Source organism: Sabethes cyaneus, chromosome 3, assembly GCF_943734655.1.
Source record: "Sabethes cyaneus chromosome 3, idSabCyanKW18_F2, whole genome shotgun sequence".
Taxonomy (NCBI): Eukaryota; Metazoa; Arthropoda; class Insecta; order Diptera; family Culicidae; genus Sabethes; species Sabethes cyaneus.
Window position 1 is genome coordinate 223768577 of NC_071355.1, and position 15089 is coordinate 223783665.

Below are 15089 nucleotides of genomic sequence, written 5' to 3' on the forward strand. Positions count from 1 at the left end.
TAGTTCTATCGCTATATTGTTTATATGTTTCTTGTATTCCACACTTCATTTTCTTTAGATCATTGTTTGTGGGGAATATGCTTGTCATATACTAGATATAGACCCTTATTTGGATTATTTGTTTTCTCCAAGTTTACTACTGTACAACACGAATCTCGGTCCAGTGTTTGGAGAAAATAATTTATTAACCTTGTGCAAAAAAAACATTTCTTTCTAATCTATTAATGAAATTTGTTTCTCTTCTTTTTTAATAATGTTACAAAAACTAACTAAAGAGTAAACATATTCAAATGTTAAGTTATATTTATAACATATCATCCATAAGGTTATCGTCCTGCTTGTGAATTGTGCGTTTCCTTGTCACACCAGACATAGTTTCTTATGATCGACAGTACCTACTATTAAAAGCAATTTACTTTTTTGGCTCAAGGGATTTTCCGTTTAATTTGAACCTTCGAACATCGAGCAATCATGTACTTGTATAGCGAACACCAACATGTATATTGATAACCAATAATAGCAAGTCACCTTTAACCGGCCGTGACATGTTTAACATTGAATTTAATATTTCTTAGACATTCTGTTATCAATTTTTAAGATAATTAGCCGACATTTGTCTTTTTTTATTCAGGTTTAATCAAAATCGACATGCTAGTTTTGGCAAACAGCTAGACCTTATCAAATGAGTATAGCATTAATCGTTTCCTCCACATCGCTGCATAACACACTGATCTACCCAAACAGTACAGCACCATCCCCAGTCCATCAGATTTATTATTCTTCTAACGGAAATCTATGTTTACGCATAGTCTAGCACTTATATAACTCGTCGCGAGTTTGCTGCACGCGCACTTTTCTTATTTAGATGACCGCACCATCACCGTCATTTGTCATCCGCACACAACCCGGTCTACATACGTCGTCGTCATACGTTTGGAAGACATAATGTCTAATCTTAACGGCACGATTTATGCCATGTCCTATAAGCGGAATCACCGGCTTGCTATACACTACACACATACGCGACGCGCATCCGCGGTTAAATGGAAATCGAGGAGCTGCCTCGAGAAGATGGTGCAGCTGTTGTTGGTTTCGGTTGAAATCAAATTGAAAAATTGCCTAGACGCGAATTCGCCAGCTTGCCAGTCCTCTGCTGGCATGATTCGAGACAGTTTTCTTTTGGACCGAGTGGGTTCGATTAGTGGATTTTCTGAAATGATGCTTTGTTGATATCATAGATATTTTTCAAAATAAATGTTATCTTATATTGATTATATTGATCATTTGTTGTTATATTTCATGAAGTAGAATAGCATAGATTCAATTGAAAAATTAAAACATGCTGTCCCAATATCGCCGAGTAATTGATGTAGGATTGCGAAAGCTTTGTGTTTTCGTCCGAAGTATGTTATTTCCGTTTCTGTAGCTCCTTCTAATGTTCACTAAGCAGCCTGTGGCAGCACATAACCCAACGTTTTAAGTATCTCAACGTTTTAAATAACTTTAAATTTATAGTTTTCTAAAAGGCGAAAGTTATTTGACGGAAGGAACATGGCCTATCTTTAATTTATATTCAGTAGTTTCTAAAAGTAATTGCGGGAGCAGGTTGCTAATCGAATGATCGTAGATTCGAATCCGAATAGAATCAAATCCATTCGATGTCGAGTACAAGTCTAGTCACAAGGCTCTCATTACTCTTCCTTTATGCTAAATTTTGCATTTGCCCCTCTTATTAAAATAACGTTACCGTTATAGTTATAGTGTCCTGATCTGTACATAGATAGTTCCAGAAAAGCGGTAGTCTTTTATAAAATTTATTTGTTTACACCCCAATGTTAATCATTACAACCAGAGTTGGTTTCACTCATCTACCCAGTGCGACTGAATCATCATTGTTTTGTACTCAAATTTTGCACGTGATTGATTGAAGTTTATCATTGAAAAATGACTGTAATCATTATGTCACAAAATTGATGTACATTTTATCTATCCACCAATGCATTGATTGATGGTCATAATCCATCCAGTAGCAGGACAGTCATTGAGCATTTGTAATCATTCATTTTAGTCTTCCAGTTTTTTACTTTCACGCACCTCGTACGAAAGTAGCACGTATTTAGTCTCACTGAAGTCTGAAATAATTCCTTTTTTGAAGGCCGTAAAATCTTCTCCCAAAAGGACTAATCTGAATTGTGTTCTATTGGTGTCGCGACATAACTGTGGAATTGGTGCAAGATCACCTCTCACTTTAGCTGTTCTGAGTTCAATTCCAGCCGGCGCCTGCGAGGTTTTCTGAGGCGTCTTTCTATTACGCCTTTTATTGCATGAGGAAGCATCAGCTTTAGGATGGCGCCGTGTACCTTTACCTTTGCCTGAGTAGCATGCCGATTTTCACGGAAAATAAACAAGAATTCATTCAATATTTGAAAAGTTTATGTGAACAAAATCTTTCACTACTTAGATTTATATTTTTGAAAAAATTACAACATCAAAGACGATAGAATATTTTAAAGCTTTTCCAGTTGCCATCGGAATTAGCAGGTAGGACACCTTATAAAATTTCGCAGAAGACACTAGTTCATGTTCTTTCCAATACGAGTCAAACTAATCATTCAGTACCTGAACAAGATCACTAAGCATGTGAATGAGACTGTATTTGTGTTGATTTCCTACAGCTAATTAGTTCGGAGAAAGTAATGGCATTGAATTGTTTCAGAATGATGCAACCATCATCAGACTAAGTGCATTTAAGTACCGCAAAGCTTGTTATTTCTCAAATTATTGTATCAACCGCAAAAATAGTTTCGAGCTGTTGCAATTTCAGCCGTAATTACAGCTGTTAGAATTCTCTGGCAGCATTCTACCCACAACAACTATGGAGACCGCAAACAGTACCTAAAGTTTTGCAATTGCTAGGAAATCACGTTTTCGCTAGAAAGTGCAACCCTTCGGATAAATTTAGATTATAATATTTTCTTGAATCGCAGACTAAACATTGTATATTCGGCAGTAAATCTTAAGAATAATTTGTGTCAGACGACAGACACACTTTCTTTTTACGTCTGGTTGTCAGTCAAAATAGACATCACGGCATAGAAGACAACATTCTAATTTTAAGCCAAACTGTTCGGTACTGTTCTGTCGCGTAATTCAAACTCTAAAGCGAAGTCAAATTCACTTGAGATAAAACATGGTTTTTCAGAACTCGGCTCATGACGATAGGTAGTAGTCACCTAGACATCGCATCAAGTATACTTTCGCATGTTAAGTACAACTATTTTTAACGTGCAGGATCTCAAAATGCACAGCGGAAGACGGCTATAGGTTGGCAATACGAGAGTGAGATTTACAAATAAAATTTGTGTCGTCTATCTGTAATCTATTTTTGCGCAGCCATCGCAAAATCAACAGCCATTAGCCGGCAGCGCTAGCCGAGCCGTGGTCAACATCTCTGTTCCGCTCTACACTACGAATGTGTACACTCCGCAGTCTACACGCCATTCCCGTGGCTGTCGGTAACGAGATGACGAATAATAAATGGCTAAGTAAGCGCAAAATAATGCCATTACGTCTGGCGGGGGCATGTTTGACAAATATATGTGTGTGCTTCCATCTCAGTCGCGTTGAAATAGAGTAGGTATTCGGCAAAAGGAATTGACAGTCGACTGTAGGCTGGCTTTTAGCATTTCATGTTTGCTAAAATGGACTGCGAAACGAGGCGATTTTGGAGCGGTCATGGGATAATCTGCGACAACCATGGTTCTCATTGCATATTTAGAAAATTCAATTAGTTTTGGTCGAATACATTTCCACCCTAGTGCTTCGTAAATCGAACCGAACTTTCCCTTGAGAGGATCAATCAAGTCTTTTATCTATTATTAGATTAGTGAATCGAGACGATTCGTAAAATGTTTGTTTGTTACTATCAACACGATTCGTATCAAAACGATTAATACGCGTCGCGATCATGGGAGACAGCACGGGGCGATCAGATTTTATGCTAAAAGAATAAAAACTATTTCAGTGCAACCATAAGACTGGTTGCATTGTTCAAAACCGCATCACAAAAAGGTGAAAATCTGTGGCGAAAATACAGTGGCTACATTCTTTGTTTGACATTTATATTATTTATACTTTCGGTACAACAATAACGATGATTGTCTACGGTTTTAACTGGTCTGACATTTTTGCTTGGTCTGTAGATTCTGTAGGATAGCGGAACGGTATTTTGAGCTCAATTGGTACTGCTCACATACACACCGATAATGGCTAGAACTTCCAAAGAGCCAAAAATAAGTTAAACCAGTTATTGATTTGTTGCGAAAAACAGTGGAGACCGCGAAAATGCTTTCAAGTTATGCTACCGAGGCAATTATTTGACATCTAAATACCCCAAAAGCTCCACACTTTGGCGGTCTCTGGGAAACAACCGTTAAAGTGACATAGAAGCATCTGTAACACCACTGCGGCAGCTCGTGGTCTATTCTTCTCCTCCATATACGTTCTTACATGCCCTGCCAAAGATGATCTTAAGCACACGGCGTTCGAATATGACCAGTGCTTTCAAGTTCCCGTCGAGCATAGTCCACGTTTCGTGCCCGCAGATTATTAGCGCATTCATGATACATTTAGTACGGGGGTGAAGTTTACCAGACCTCAGGGTCTTATGGAGTCTGCAGTAAGCACGACCTCCAGCAAGAATACGTCTGCGTATTTCTCTGTTGCAGTTGTTATCCGATCCACCCTAGGTATACAAATTTGTCCACCACCTCGAACTCGTCCCCGTCTATTACCAGACTACTACATATGCGAGCTTGATCGCGCTCGGTTCCTCCTGCTAACAGGTACTTGGTTTTAAACGTATTGGTAGATACGTGATATTTAATAGTAAGAAAAAATTGATAAAATCAAAGGTGTGAAAAAAACAGTGGAAAATTTGATCATAGCTAGATCATCACCGAATCACGTTTATTAAGTTCATAGTTAGTCGTTTTTAACCAACCTTGGAGATCCGTGGTTAAGAACCGGCCTATAATTCGAGTCAGACTCGAACCGAATGGACTCTACCGAAGGTCTCATGTCTCCACCATTCATAAAGGACTGACTCTTTCTGTCCAGAGTTACCATCTAATTTTCCCCTCTTTTCCCTTCACGTTCTTTCCTACCCTAATAATACTATTTACACTTTTAATTTCATTACTTTTTCCTACTACTTTTCTTTGTCTGTTGTAAAGATTGTTGTCATAAAAAATATTTAAACGTTTGATTTCAATAATAAGTCAATACAAAAACATAATGTTGGGTTTAGTCTATTGCTGAGATGATTGTAAGTGGCATAGTTGGAGCGAACAAAAATTTATATTTCTGGAAAGCTAGTCTTGTAGCAGATACTAGATAGAGCATTGCGAATTAAAAGTGTCTCCTGTACAATGTGACACATATATATTCGAACAAAAATCATTTTATGCTTGCAGCGGCATATACAATTAATACAATCAGATTAAGACCATGTATGTGTGGCATCATGACTGAAGTCTTACTTGACGTAGTTTCATTTTCGTATGGTGTCTTGTGCACGGTGTGCACGTGCTAGAGTTTGAGTTACGGTCGTTGATAATAAATAAATTGTTGAACGGTGCTATATGCGGCACTATTGTTCGTGACCTCAAACATAACGGCATAAAAAGAGGATTTGTATACTACCGTGACCGCTCCTAATTCTGCGCAGCTCCTAATTTTGCGCATTTTTCTTAATATATGTATTTTTCAACATTGCGCATAACTGTGACCATTCAGTTATTTTTTTCATACATGCCTATTGAATATTACGCCATTATTCACAAAAGGGCCATAATATTTGATAGCGAAATAAATTAAACTGAAACTAAAAGTATTTTATATGTCAGAAAACAACGTCGTTAGCGCCAACGCTAAAACTGTCATGCTAGAAAATTAACAAATTTATGATCGAAATTCCTTGCAATGATCAAATTACCCAGCATAGTTAGAAAGAATAATTAGTTTTAGTCATGTTTTAGACAAAAAGAGTGATTGCATGCCTTGCTTTCGTTGGAAATATGCGACGCAGTAGTGCGCAGATTTAGGCACAGATTTTTTAATCATGTTCCAGATTCTGCGCAGTAATGTATCCTTCGAAGAAATCGCGAAAGAATACCTCACCCAAATGGCTGACGTATAGAGGCATGAAAATTCAAGTAGAACCTTTAAATTGCATTGATTAGGATCCTGTGTTGCGCATTGCACACTCGGAGTCCGAACTTTCGAGCGTCAATTTATGGAACCATGTTTTCTGATTTTTTTAATGTCCATGGTGCTGTCAGGCAGTGGCGAAGTGGTTTCTACATGAAAACACAATTTTTAATATTTGTCTAAAGTGTAATATTCAGTATGCAGAAAACCCGAATCAACTCGCCTTTTATGTTATCGACAATAATATATTTAAAATGATAACAATATTCCTGTGCCACATGGACAGCACAAGAACACCAAATCATGGATTTATTTATGGTAATGGCTAATGCCGGATTTTTGACGTGCTTTTAGCGTATAAAGACCATAACAACATGGTATGAGTGTTTATTGTTACTTTTTGGGTGCGCAGAATTAGGAACATGGGCAAGAGAGTGCGCAGAATTAGGCACCGTGGATAAGTTTACAAAACAAAATATATACCCAATTGTTGGTCGACTTTTAATTCCCATGTTTTTTCCCAGATACTATAGACCGTAGCACTACACGTTGCTGCTATCACCGTTATTAATTTAACTCTAGAATACTTATAATAGCGGAAGAATCATAAAAATGTCTTAACTGCGCAGAATATGGTACGTTCACGGTATACACTAAAAAGATTTGTCGAGGCGGGATCTGTTGAAAAAAAAAACTGGAAAAAACGAAGTGTGAGAGCTGCAGAGGTCAAAAAGTTTGTTCGAGAACGAATTCGTCGCATTTGCGTCCAGTCGGCACGGAAAATGGCAGTTCAGCTGAGTATCAAAAGGAAAACTCTTCGTCAAATTTTGAAAATGGATCTGCATATGAAACCATTCAAAAAACGTAAAATCCATGGATTAACGGAAGCACCAAAACAAAAACGGCAGGAACTGCTGCTCTGGTGGCACGGTGTTTCAGAAGTGATCTATTCTGATGAGAAGTTGTTTGTTCTTCAAATACCGCATCATGCTCAAAATGATCGGTTGTGGTCGATTTCGATCATGGACGTTCCAAAGCACAAACGGAATGTACCACGATAGCAAAATTCATCAACGGTCATGGCATGGGGAGGCATTTCAAAGAAAGGGAAACTTTTTCTATTATTTATTGACAAGGGTGTGAAAGTTATTGCAAAATACTATCTGGAAATGGTATTAGAACAAAATTTGATACCTTACGTTCTGGAAATGTATGGTAAAGAAGATTACGGCTTTCAACATGATGGAACTCCAACCCACACTGCAAATCTTGACGTGGTTCAAAGCCGACGGATTTCATATCGAAAAAGGAATGGCCTCAAAGCTCATGCAGCAGCAGCTCAAGGATTATAAATATCATAATTTGGATGAATTTAAGTTAGCTATCAACAAGATATGGGATGATATTCCGATGGAAGTAGTGTGTGCCGCGTGTAACGACTTTAAAAAGCGGTTGAAGCGTGTTATCCAGGCAGAAGGCGATTCAATAGAGTAATTAATGTTTGTTGCGCTCTGTACCTTTGGGTAAACAACTTCTAAAAGTAAAATTCGAAATTCAGCCTTTATTTACAAAAATATGACTTTATTTTTGTACGAATACATATGTGTCACACTGTACATCCAATCAGTTTTCCGATATGTTCGGGGTTCCTCAAGGAAGTAACCTGGGTCCACCACTTTTCATTCTATTGTAATCTATGATGCCGCGCTTTTCTTTAAGAATGGATGGAAGCAGCCATGTTATGTTCTCATTTATTGTGCTCAATGTACAACTTTTCGCCACATCACAATGAGTAGAACCGCTTAAAATCCGTCAACACAAAGTCAAAGTTGAAAAAAAAACTAAGTTCTATCTCATGGATACTTTTATTAAATTTTTTATTCTCGACCCTTCGGCCCGAAGTCATTTTAAAGAAATGCTATCTTCAGTAAAAGTAAAAGTATTTTGTATTTAGTGACTCAACGAAAATGTGTTGTTTCACTCAAAATTCGTATAAGTGTAAATATTAAAATCCTTTCATCCGTCTGCAAGTGCACATGAGTATTTTTTGCTATCATTATTGTTATCATGGGTAGTACGGCATAATAAGAAACTGTTAGAGGTAGACATCAGATTGCCAGTTAGGCAGAGGTGTATCGCGATTGGTTTCCTTCGTTCAATTTTCATAGTTTCAGATCATAAACGCATTGCTTGGCAGCGTTCCCATAAAAATGGTAATAAACGACGAACTATGCATCGCCCTACATATATATAAAACGCGAGAATGAGCTTGCCTGCCTTGTAAGTACGGCTGAAACAACTAACCGAATGTTTATGTTTTACTACACGAAATGCGTCGAGCCCGCTGCAAATCTTTTGCCGGCCGTAGAAAGAGGAACGCAATCCGATGATGGTTATTATTTATAAGATATCCTCGTAGGAGAATAATTTAGGAAAGAAAAAGTTGCTGTGTTTATACCGGGAAATGAGCATGATCATAGCGATGTATGTTGCTTTCTTAGTAAACTCCATTCGCGATAGATGAGGCTGATGTGTCCGGTCCCAGTGCTCCGAGCTCCGGGGGTGTTGTTGCTAGACGGCGAGAGAGAAAGAGAACGAAATAAAGCGTTCGGTGGAATAATAAAAGGAAAACAGAGAGCCGTTATATTGAGAGAGAAGTGATTTGTGTTTGGGATTACGACTACGACGGTCACTGATTGGATGTTGTTCTCTCAATTCTCTCCGGCAGTGGGTAGTAAACTGCAAGCGAAGATGTCCGAAGGTTATTCTCTCAGCATGCGATGTCGTACGAACAGTTTCGGCTGAATCGTTGAAGTACTGTGACGTGGTTTTTATGTTGCTCCGTGAATTCGTTCAGCTATCGCACTTAGCCAGCGTTTTCATAGAAATTTTCATATCCAAGAGGAATCCATCAGTTTGTTGATGTTTGAATACGTTTGGTGGAACTTGATATGATAGTTCTTATCGTGAGGGGAAAGCAAATCGTGGAAAATACTTTGTAGTTTAATGAGATTATTCAGTGGTGCAACCGAGGAAAACCATTTTTCCTCTTTTAACAGCAAGGATTACATCACGGTTCGTTTAGTGTTTGCTATCGGAGAGAAATGAAGAATCAGTGAAATATGTACCGGAAAGCGGAAATGGGCGTACAAGGAAATTTATGTGGAAATTGATTAAAGTACATGTCGAGCTGTTGATTGAATAAAGTGTTTTAGTACATGTTGAAAGTGTCACTAGCTAAAGGGAATGAATAATAAATTGAGTGATGCTTGGTGCGTGTAGCAAACCTGCTTGCGTAAACTAATCGCCTAGTAATTAGTGTACCTCGATTAGGTCCAATTGGAGCTCTAACTTTTACGTAGCATGTTTTGACGTACGCAATTCAAAGCAACAGGTTTCGATCTCTTGATTAGATCTCGTAAAAGAGACAATAAAAATACGGCGAAACAGCCGACAAACCGGGCGTGCCATAATTGATGATTTGACAGCTCGCGGTTTTAAGGCAGCGAGTAACACAATCCATCGGACGTCCGGAGCACCTTGCCTCGGCGGGGGCTATTATTTATCGGAACGCTGAACTCTCGGCGACGCTGACTGGAGAGACTGGAAGGCAAATTCTACCAAAACAAAAGAAACGGCAGCCTCCGCAGCAGGCACGGGGCAAAACGAGCGAGACGGCTAAGATCGCATCGGGACGATCTTGCCTGCGAAAGGCCTCGGGACGTGTAGCAAGGTAGAACGATTCTTACCTTTCGCCGCACTGCGCTGGTTCAAGTTCGCAGCCAGGTCTTTCGACGTTTGAGAAGCTCGCCAGCCCAACAACAGTGCTGCTCGTCGTCTGCCTGGTAAAAGGCAAGGAGAAACACGAACACCGAGACGCTCGGGGCAGATCCAGACATGGCGCCGAAATCGAGAAGAAAGAAGGCAAATGGTAAATAATAAATTAGAAAAATATATATTTTTCTCCTGATTTTTCCCGTTCTCTACGTTTCCATCAGTTGGGTTTACTGGCCAAAAAAACAGAAGGCTGTACGAAGCCTTCGGACTGCCTGGGCCTGGGCTAAGAATTAGTATTTTTATATGATAATATTTTTACGACCTATAGTAGGCGGTTGCGATTTTTGTTTTCCGGATTCGCTCGTCGAGGTCAGTTTTTGTTTGAATGTTTTGCTTTTAACTGCACAAATAGTTGTCGCCGACTTTTGATACACAGACAACTAAGAACTGACACGGAAATCCGACTGGCAGATTTTAATCTAGCAAAGTATGGGTCTACGTTATATTTGTTATATATAGTCAAAACATAGAACATCCGTTCTGATTTATAGCTTTGTGAAAACAAATACAAATATGTGACAGTAAAATGACATTTTTTTAAAGATTTCAACTTTTTAATTTTACCTTGTTTTCAATTAACTGAACGACTACTCTCTTCGTAAGTGAATACTTAAGAAAACCTTCACTTTCTTTAGATATGGACCAACTTGATGTCTTAAAAGGCTGCCGAAAATACCATTCCATGCTTTAACTTTTCCCAAATTTACAATATTTTAGCTAATTTACCAATGTATATTGAAAAACTGCTGCAATATACATGAAATAATTTCATTTGCAGACTAACATGTTTTACAAATCGCAATATCACATTTATCACATTATTCTATCAAGTGAAGATATGCGGACGATATCTTAAAAATATACTTTCTTTCTTTAGTAGCCTTTTCAATAACATAAAATTTGGATTCTAAATTCGATTTAGTTCCAATGAGAATGCTATGCTTGGCATACAAAATCGAGAGGCAGGAGGTAACTATCCAAAAACTGTGAACACCGCACCGCGTTGATGTACGTGCGATGCGAGTTCGAGTTCGTTAAACTCATCCTTCAAACCCGTTACTTATCAGCGAGCAACAACACCCCGTCCAGCCGTCAACAACGGTGGGCGCGATAAGATTTCATCGTTCCTTTTCGTTGCTTCGATAGCCGAAACTGGTTCCTTCGGTTTTTTCGAGTAATTTATCCGCTTCTCGCGGTAAAGTTAAGTTTTATTGTGTGAAGAGGCGGTTTCAAGTTTAGAATAATTTTGTTTGCTAGCCCTAACGCGTATAAAACTAATGCTTTGTCCTCATTACTAGTTCCTGGTTGCTCCAGAGATTCGAAGACGGACAACGACGATCATCGTGTAAACTGATTTGAATTTCAAATGTATCCCAGATAGCATTACATGTGCCTGGCCGTGAAAATAAAAACCAAAGTCTATGAAAAGATCTAAGATTCGAAACCTCTATCAGCCTATAGAAATCGGACACTCCAGTTGTTTCTGAAAGCTATTCAAAACACAGAACCGATGGATGAACCACGACGAAAACGAATCGTGAAATAAAGAAGGAGAAGCATAAAACTTTACGATTCTTCTCGTATTGTAAACCTGTATATGATCAGGCATAAATCTGTCCGTTCAAAATACAGGCTTGACTCGTCTTTAAGCTAGACACAGATCCTAGATTCATCCAGTCTCTTTCTGAGGTTGTTTTTCTCATTTTTTTTTTTTTTTTGAAAAATGTCAATCTTTGTTCCAGAGTTATATGCTCTGGGGATCGTAATCGAAAACGTTTATGAAATTCAACACCCGGACAACCGACTGACACAAAAGTCGGACCGAATTCTGTGCTGCGTAATTTATGATACATTGTAATCCGCCTTCCAAAAACCTCGTCGTTGGCTATGGCCAAGAGAAGCAGAGGAGCTGCTCACTTTCATGCTCATGTTGTGTGTGCATTCAAATGTGGAACAAAAGTCGAAAGGATCACATTCGATGCACAGAAACACCGAGCATAAAAGGAAACTGTCAGTCGCCACAGCCTAGCCACGGACGAAGGGACGAAGAAGATGCAAAAAGTAATTTTTAAATGCATTTTGTGACGACTTTCCGCATTGTACACCCTACAAAAGGAAACTCGGAAGAATTCGCTCGGTTTGAAATAAATACCTTCGGACACCAAGTGTGCATGGAAGAAAGAGAAACGGTTCGATGTTCGGCTTCAGGTTTAACTTTTGTTTTCGCACAGCAGAAGTGCACAGCAGCAGGGTTGTAGTCAATGCTCACTGCGATGCACATAGGTTAAATCAGAATAATTCTCGATGTACCGTACAAGACTATATCAAGCAAGTAGGGTCGGCAACACTTCCCACCAATTGAATCCAAGAAAGCGAGAACGGTTTTCTTCGGAATTTTAGGTTGGCAATGGGAAACAAAACAAAAACTGAACGATCAAACGAAAGCTGTGAATGCATTCATTTGTAGCACTGTTCGAAACGTTGCACTTCGAGAGCGGTGAACATGTGCATTTTTTAGTGGTGCGTGGGAAAGGGACGAGGGAAAACGTGGCTAAAGATTGGTTCAGGCACAGTAATGTGGCCTGAACTTGTTACAATGTGGAGTAAAGTTGAGTACCGTTTCATAGTTTGATACTTTATCGAGAAAAACCTCGTTTAAATGCTAGCTGAAATTAAATCAGTGAATGTTAAATGAAAATAATGTGTCAAGTAGACCTTTTTGCACTTCAAGACTTAAGGTACCAGTACACTCTTTGCTGAATCATCCAATATTTGATCTATTTCATCAAATAAATTTGAAAACCCGTGTACTGACCCAACCAAATATTCGAACAAATTTTATTTTTCAAAATGTCGCCGAGCTTTTCCAATAACATTTGGCGGTTTGTAAAACAGTGTAATATGCCAATCAAATTAAATTTGTTTTCGTAACATTTTGCGCTGTTCGCCGGTTTGTTTGCTTGAAACTTATCAAAAAAGCTCACAATGTTTATTATTTGAACTGCTGTCAAAATCGAATTTGGTACAGGAAAAATCGTGCAGAAAGGGAGTTTTGCAAAGGAAATGACACTGGAATAAATCAGGACATTATTAAATCAATAGTAAAAAGTTAAAAAGATTATAAATAATGAGGAGATCACTTAATAGACCTGTTTTTCGAACATGATTTGTTTAACGGGAAAATAGCAGTCATTAACTTTTCGTCGGACAGCCTAATTTCGAAAGCAGTTTTTAGACCCAATAGCTGGGGTCTGGTTGTAAAAATATAAATACTGCCTTCTTCTTGCCAATCTGAACACAGCGAATATATTTTCATTAACAGAATTTTTGTTTCAAACAAAAAAACTGCTTTTGAAATTGGCAGAATCGATGACGACTAATTTCACCTTAAATACCCTCTAAAATTAGGCACTACCACGTATATAATACTACATATGTGAAACATTATTCTAGTAAATATTCAGCATGTAAACGTTCATTTCAGGATCGAAAGGCTACATTCTGTTTCTGTTAACATGGATAATTTACTAGAAAATATGAACAATAATTGTATGCATATCCACCTTTTCGCGCGCTTAATGGCGGCTAGTGGGTACATTTTTCGACAATGTTTATTTGCTTTTGGGAACTCCGCTCACGTATGCTTGAAAGTTCTACAACGACAATTAAGGCTGGAAATATTAACTTAACGTGAACAAAGCCAAAAGCATGCTAACGTTTTCCGAAAGTTGTATCCACTAGCCGTCATTACGCACGCGAATAGGTGGATAGCTGTGTGACATTCAATTTTATTCTGGTTTTGTGTGTCGCAAGTAGTGCGCTGTAATCGCACAGTGATGCGCTATCCAGCTTTTTACACCATCTGCCATAATAACGGACGGTATCAGGATTGCTAATGTGCGACTAATACAGTGCATCGTTTATTTGTTTATTTGTTTATTTGTTTGAAAAAAAAATATCATCTAACAAAGTGGTTGTCTTAATGATAAAAACGAACAATACACAAACACAAAGAGCACAGCTATCTACGAAGCCGTGACTTAAACGCTGAAGTGGTAGTGTTGAAATCAAATAAGTCAGCAACTGCGTTGAAACTTGCCGACATATATCGGATAGGATCATGTTGTCCGTACGATGCACTTCGATGGGGTAAAAACAAAAGATTCCTGGGCCTCAACGGTCTTTCCGGTGCGTACAAGTTTAGCTGCTGCAGAATACTCGGCGCATCAATTTCGCCGGACAGAACTTTTGCCACAAACACAGCTTGCGCTTCGAATCGTCTACGTTCCAGAGTCTGTATTCCAAGAAGCTGACAGCGCTCGGTGTATGCTGGTAGCTGGAATCGATTACGCCATGGGAGGAAACGTAGAGCATATCGCACAAATTTCCGCTGCACGGCTTCTATTCTCGAAATCCAATTAGCATTGAAAGGACACCAAACGACCGAGTTGGTCTCAAGAAGAGATCGCACAAGGCAACAATAAAGCGATCGAAGGCACACGGGATCCCGAAATTCCTCAGCTATCTTAAACATAAATCCAAGCTGCCGATTCGCCTTAGCGATTATTTCATTGTAGTGTGGGCCAAATGTAAGCGGGGTATCCAAGGTTACACCCAAATCACGAACCGGTTTACTCTAGCAACTGCCTGACAACACATTGTGTAATTAAATATCACTGGGCTGGATTTCCGGTGAAATGAAATAACACAGCACTTCTCGATACTAACAGTAAGTAGATTTCTGGAACACCACTGCATGAAAATGTCTACTAAACTCTGGAGTTCTAGACAGTCTGCGGTACTCCTGACGATCCTAAACAGTTTGATATCATCTGCAAATAGCAAGTGGTAATCGTCTGGAAGCAAGGCCGATATATCGTTAATAAACAGCATGAAGAGCAGCGGTCCTAGATTGCTGCCCTGCGGAATACCGGAAAGATTCGTAAAACATTCAGATTGTTGATTACCAATCCTAACACATAGCATTCGATTTAACAGGTAGGATCGAAACCATCGCACAAGCGCAGAATTAACACCAAGTT

The 15089-nt window shown here is 38.8% G+C and overlaps 1 protein-coding gene across 1 annotated transcript in view; it reads left to right on the top strand.

The window, feature by feature from the left end:
• Positions 1–9030: 9030 nt before the first annotated feature.
• LOC128742273 (bone morphogenetic protein receptor type-1B) overlaps positions 9031–15089 on the top strand; it is a 46925-nt gene continuing 40866 nt past the window's right edge. The window contains exon 1 of the mRNA XM_053838579.1: positions 9031–10141. Within this exon, the coding sequence (XP_053694554.1) occupies positions 10108–10141 (34 nt within the window). The 5' untranslated portion in view covers positions 9031–10107. The remainder of the gene's footprint in view (positions 10142–15089) is intronic.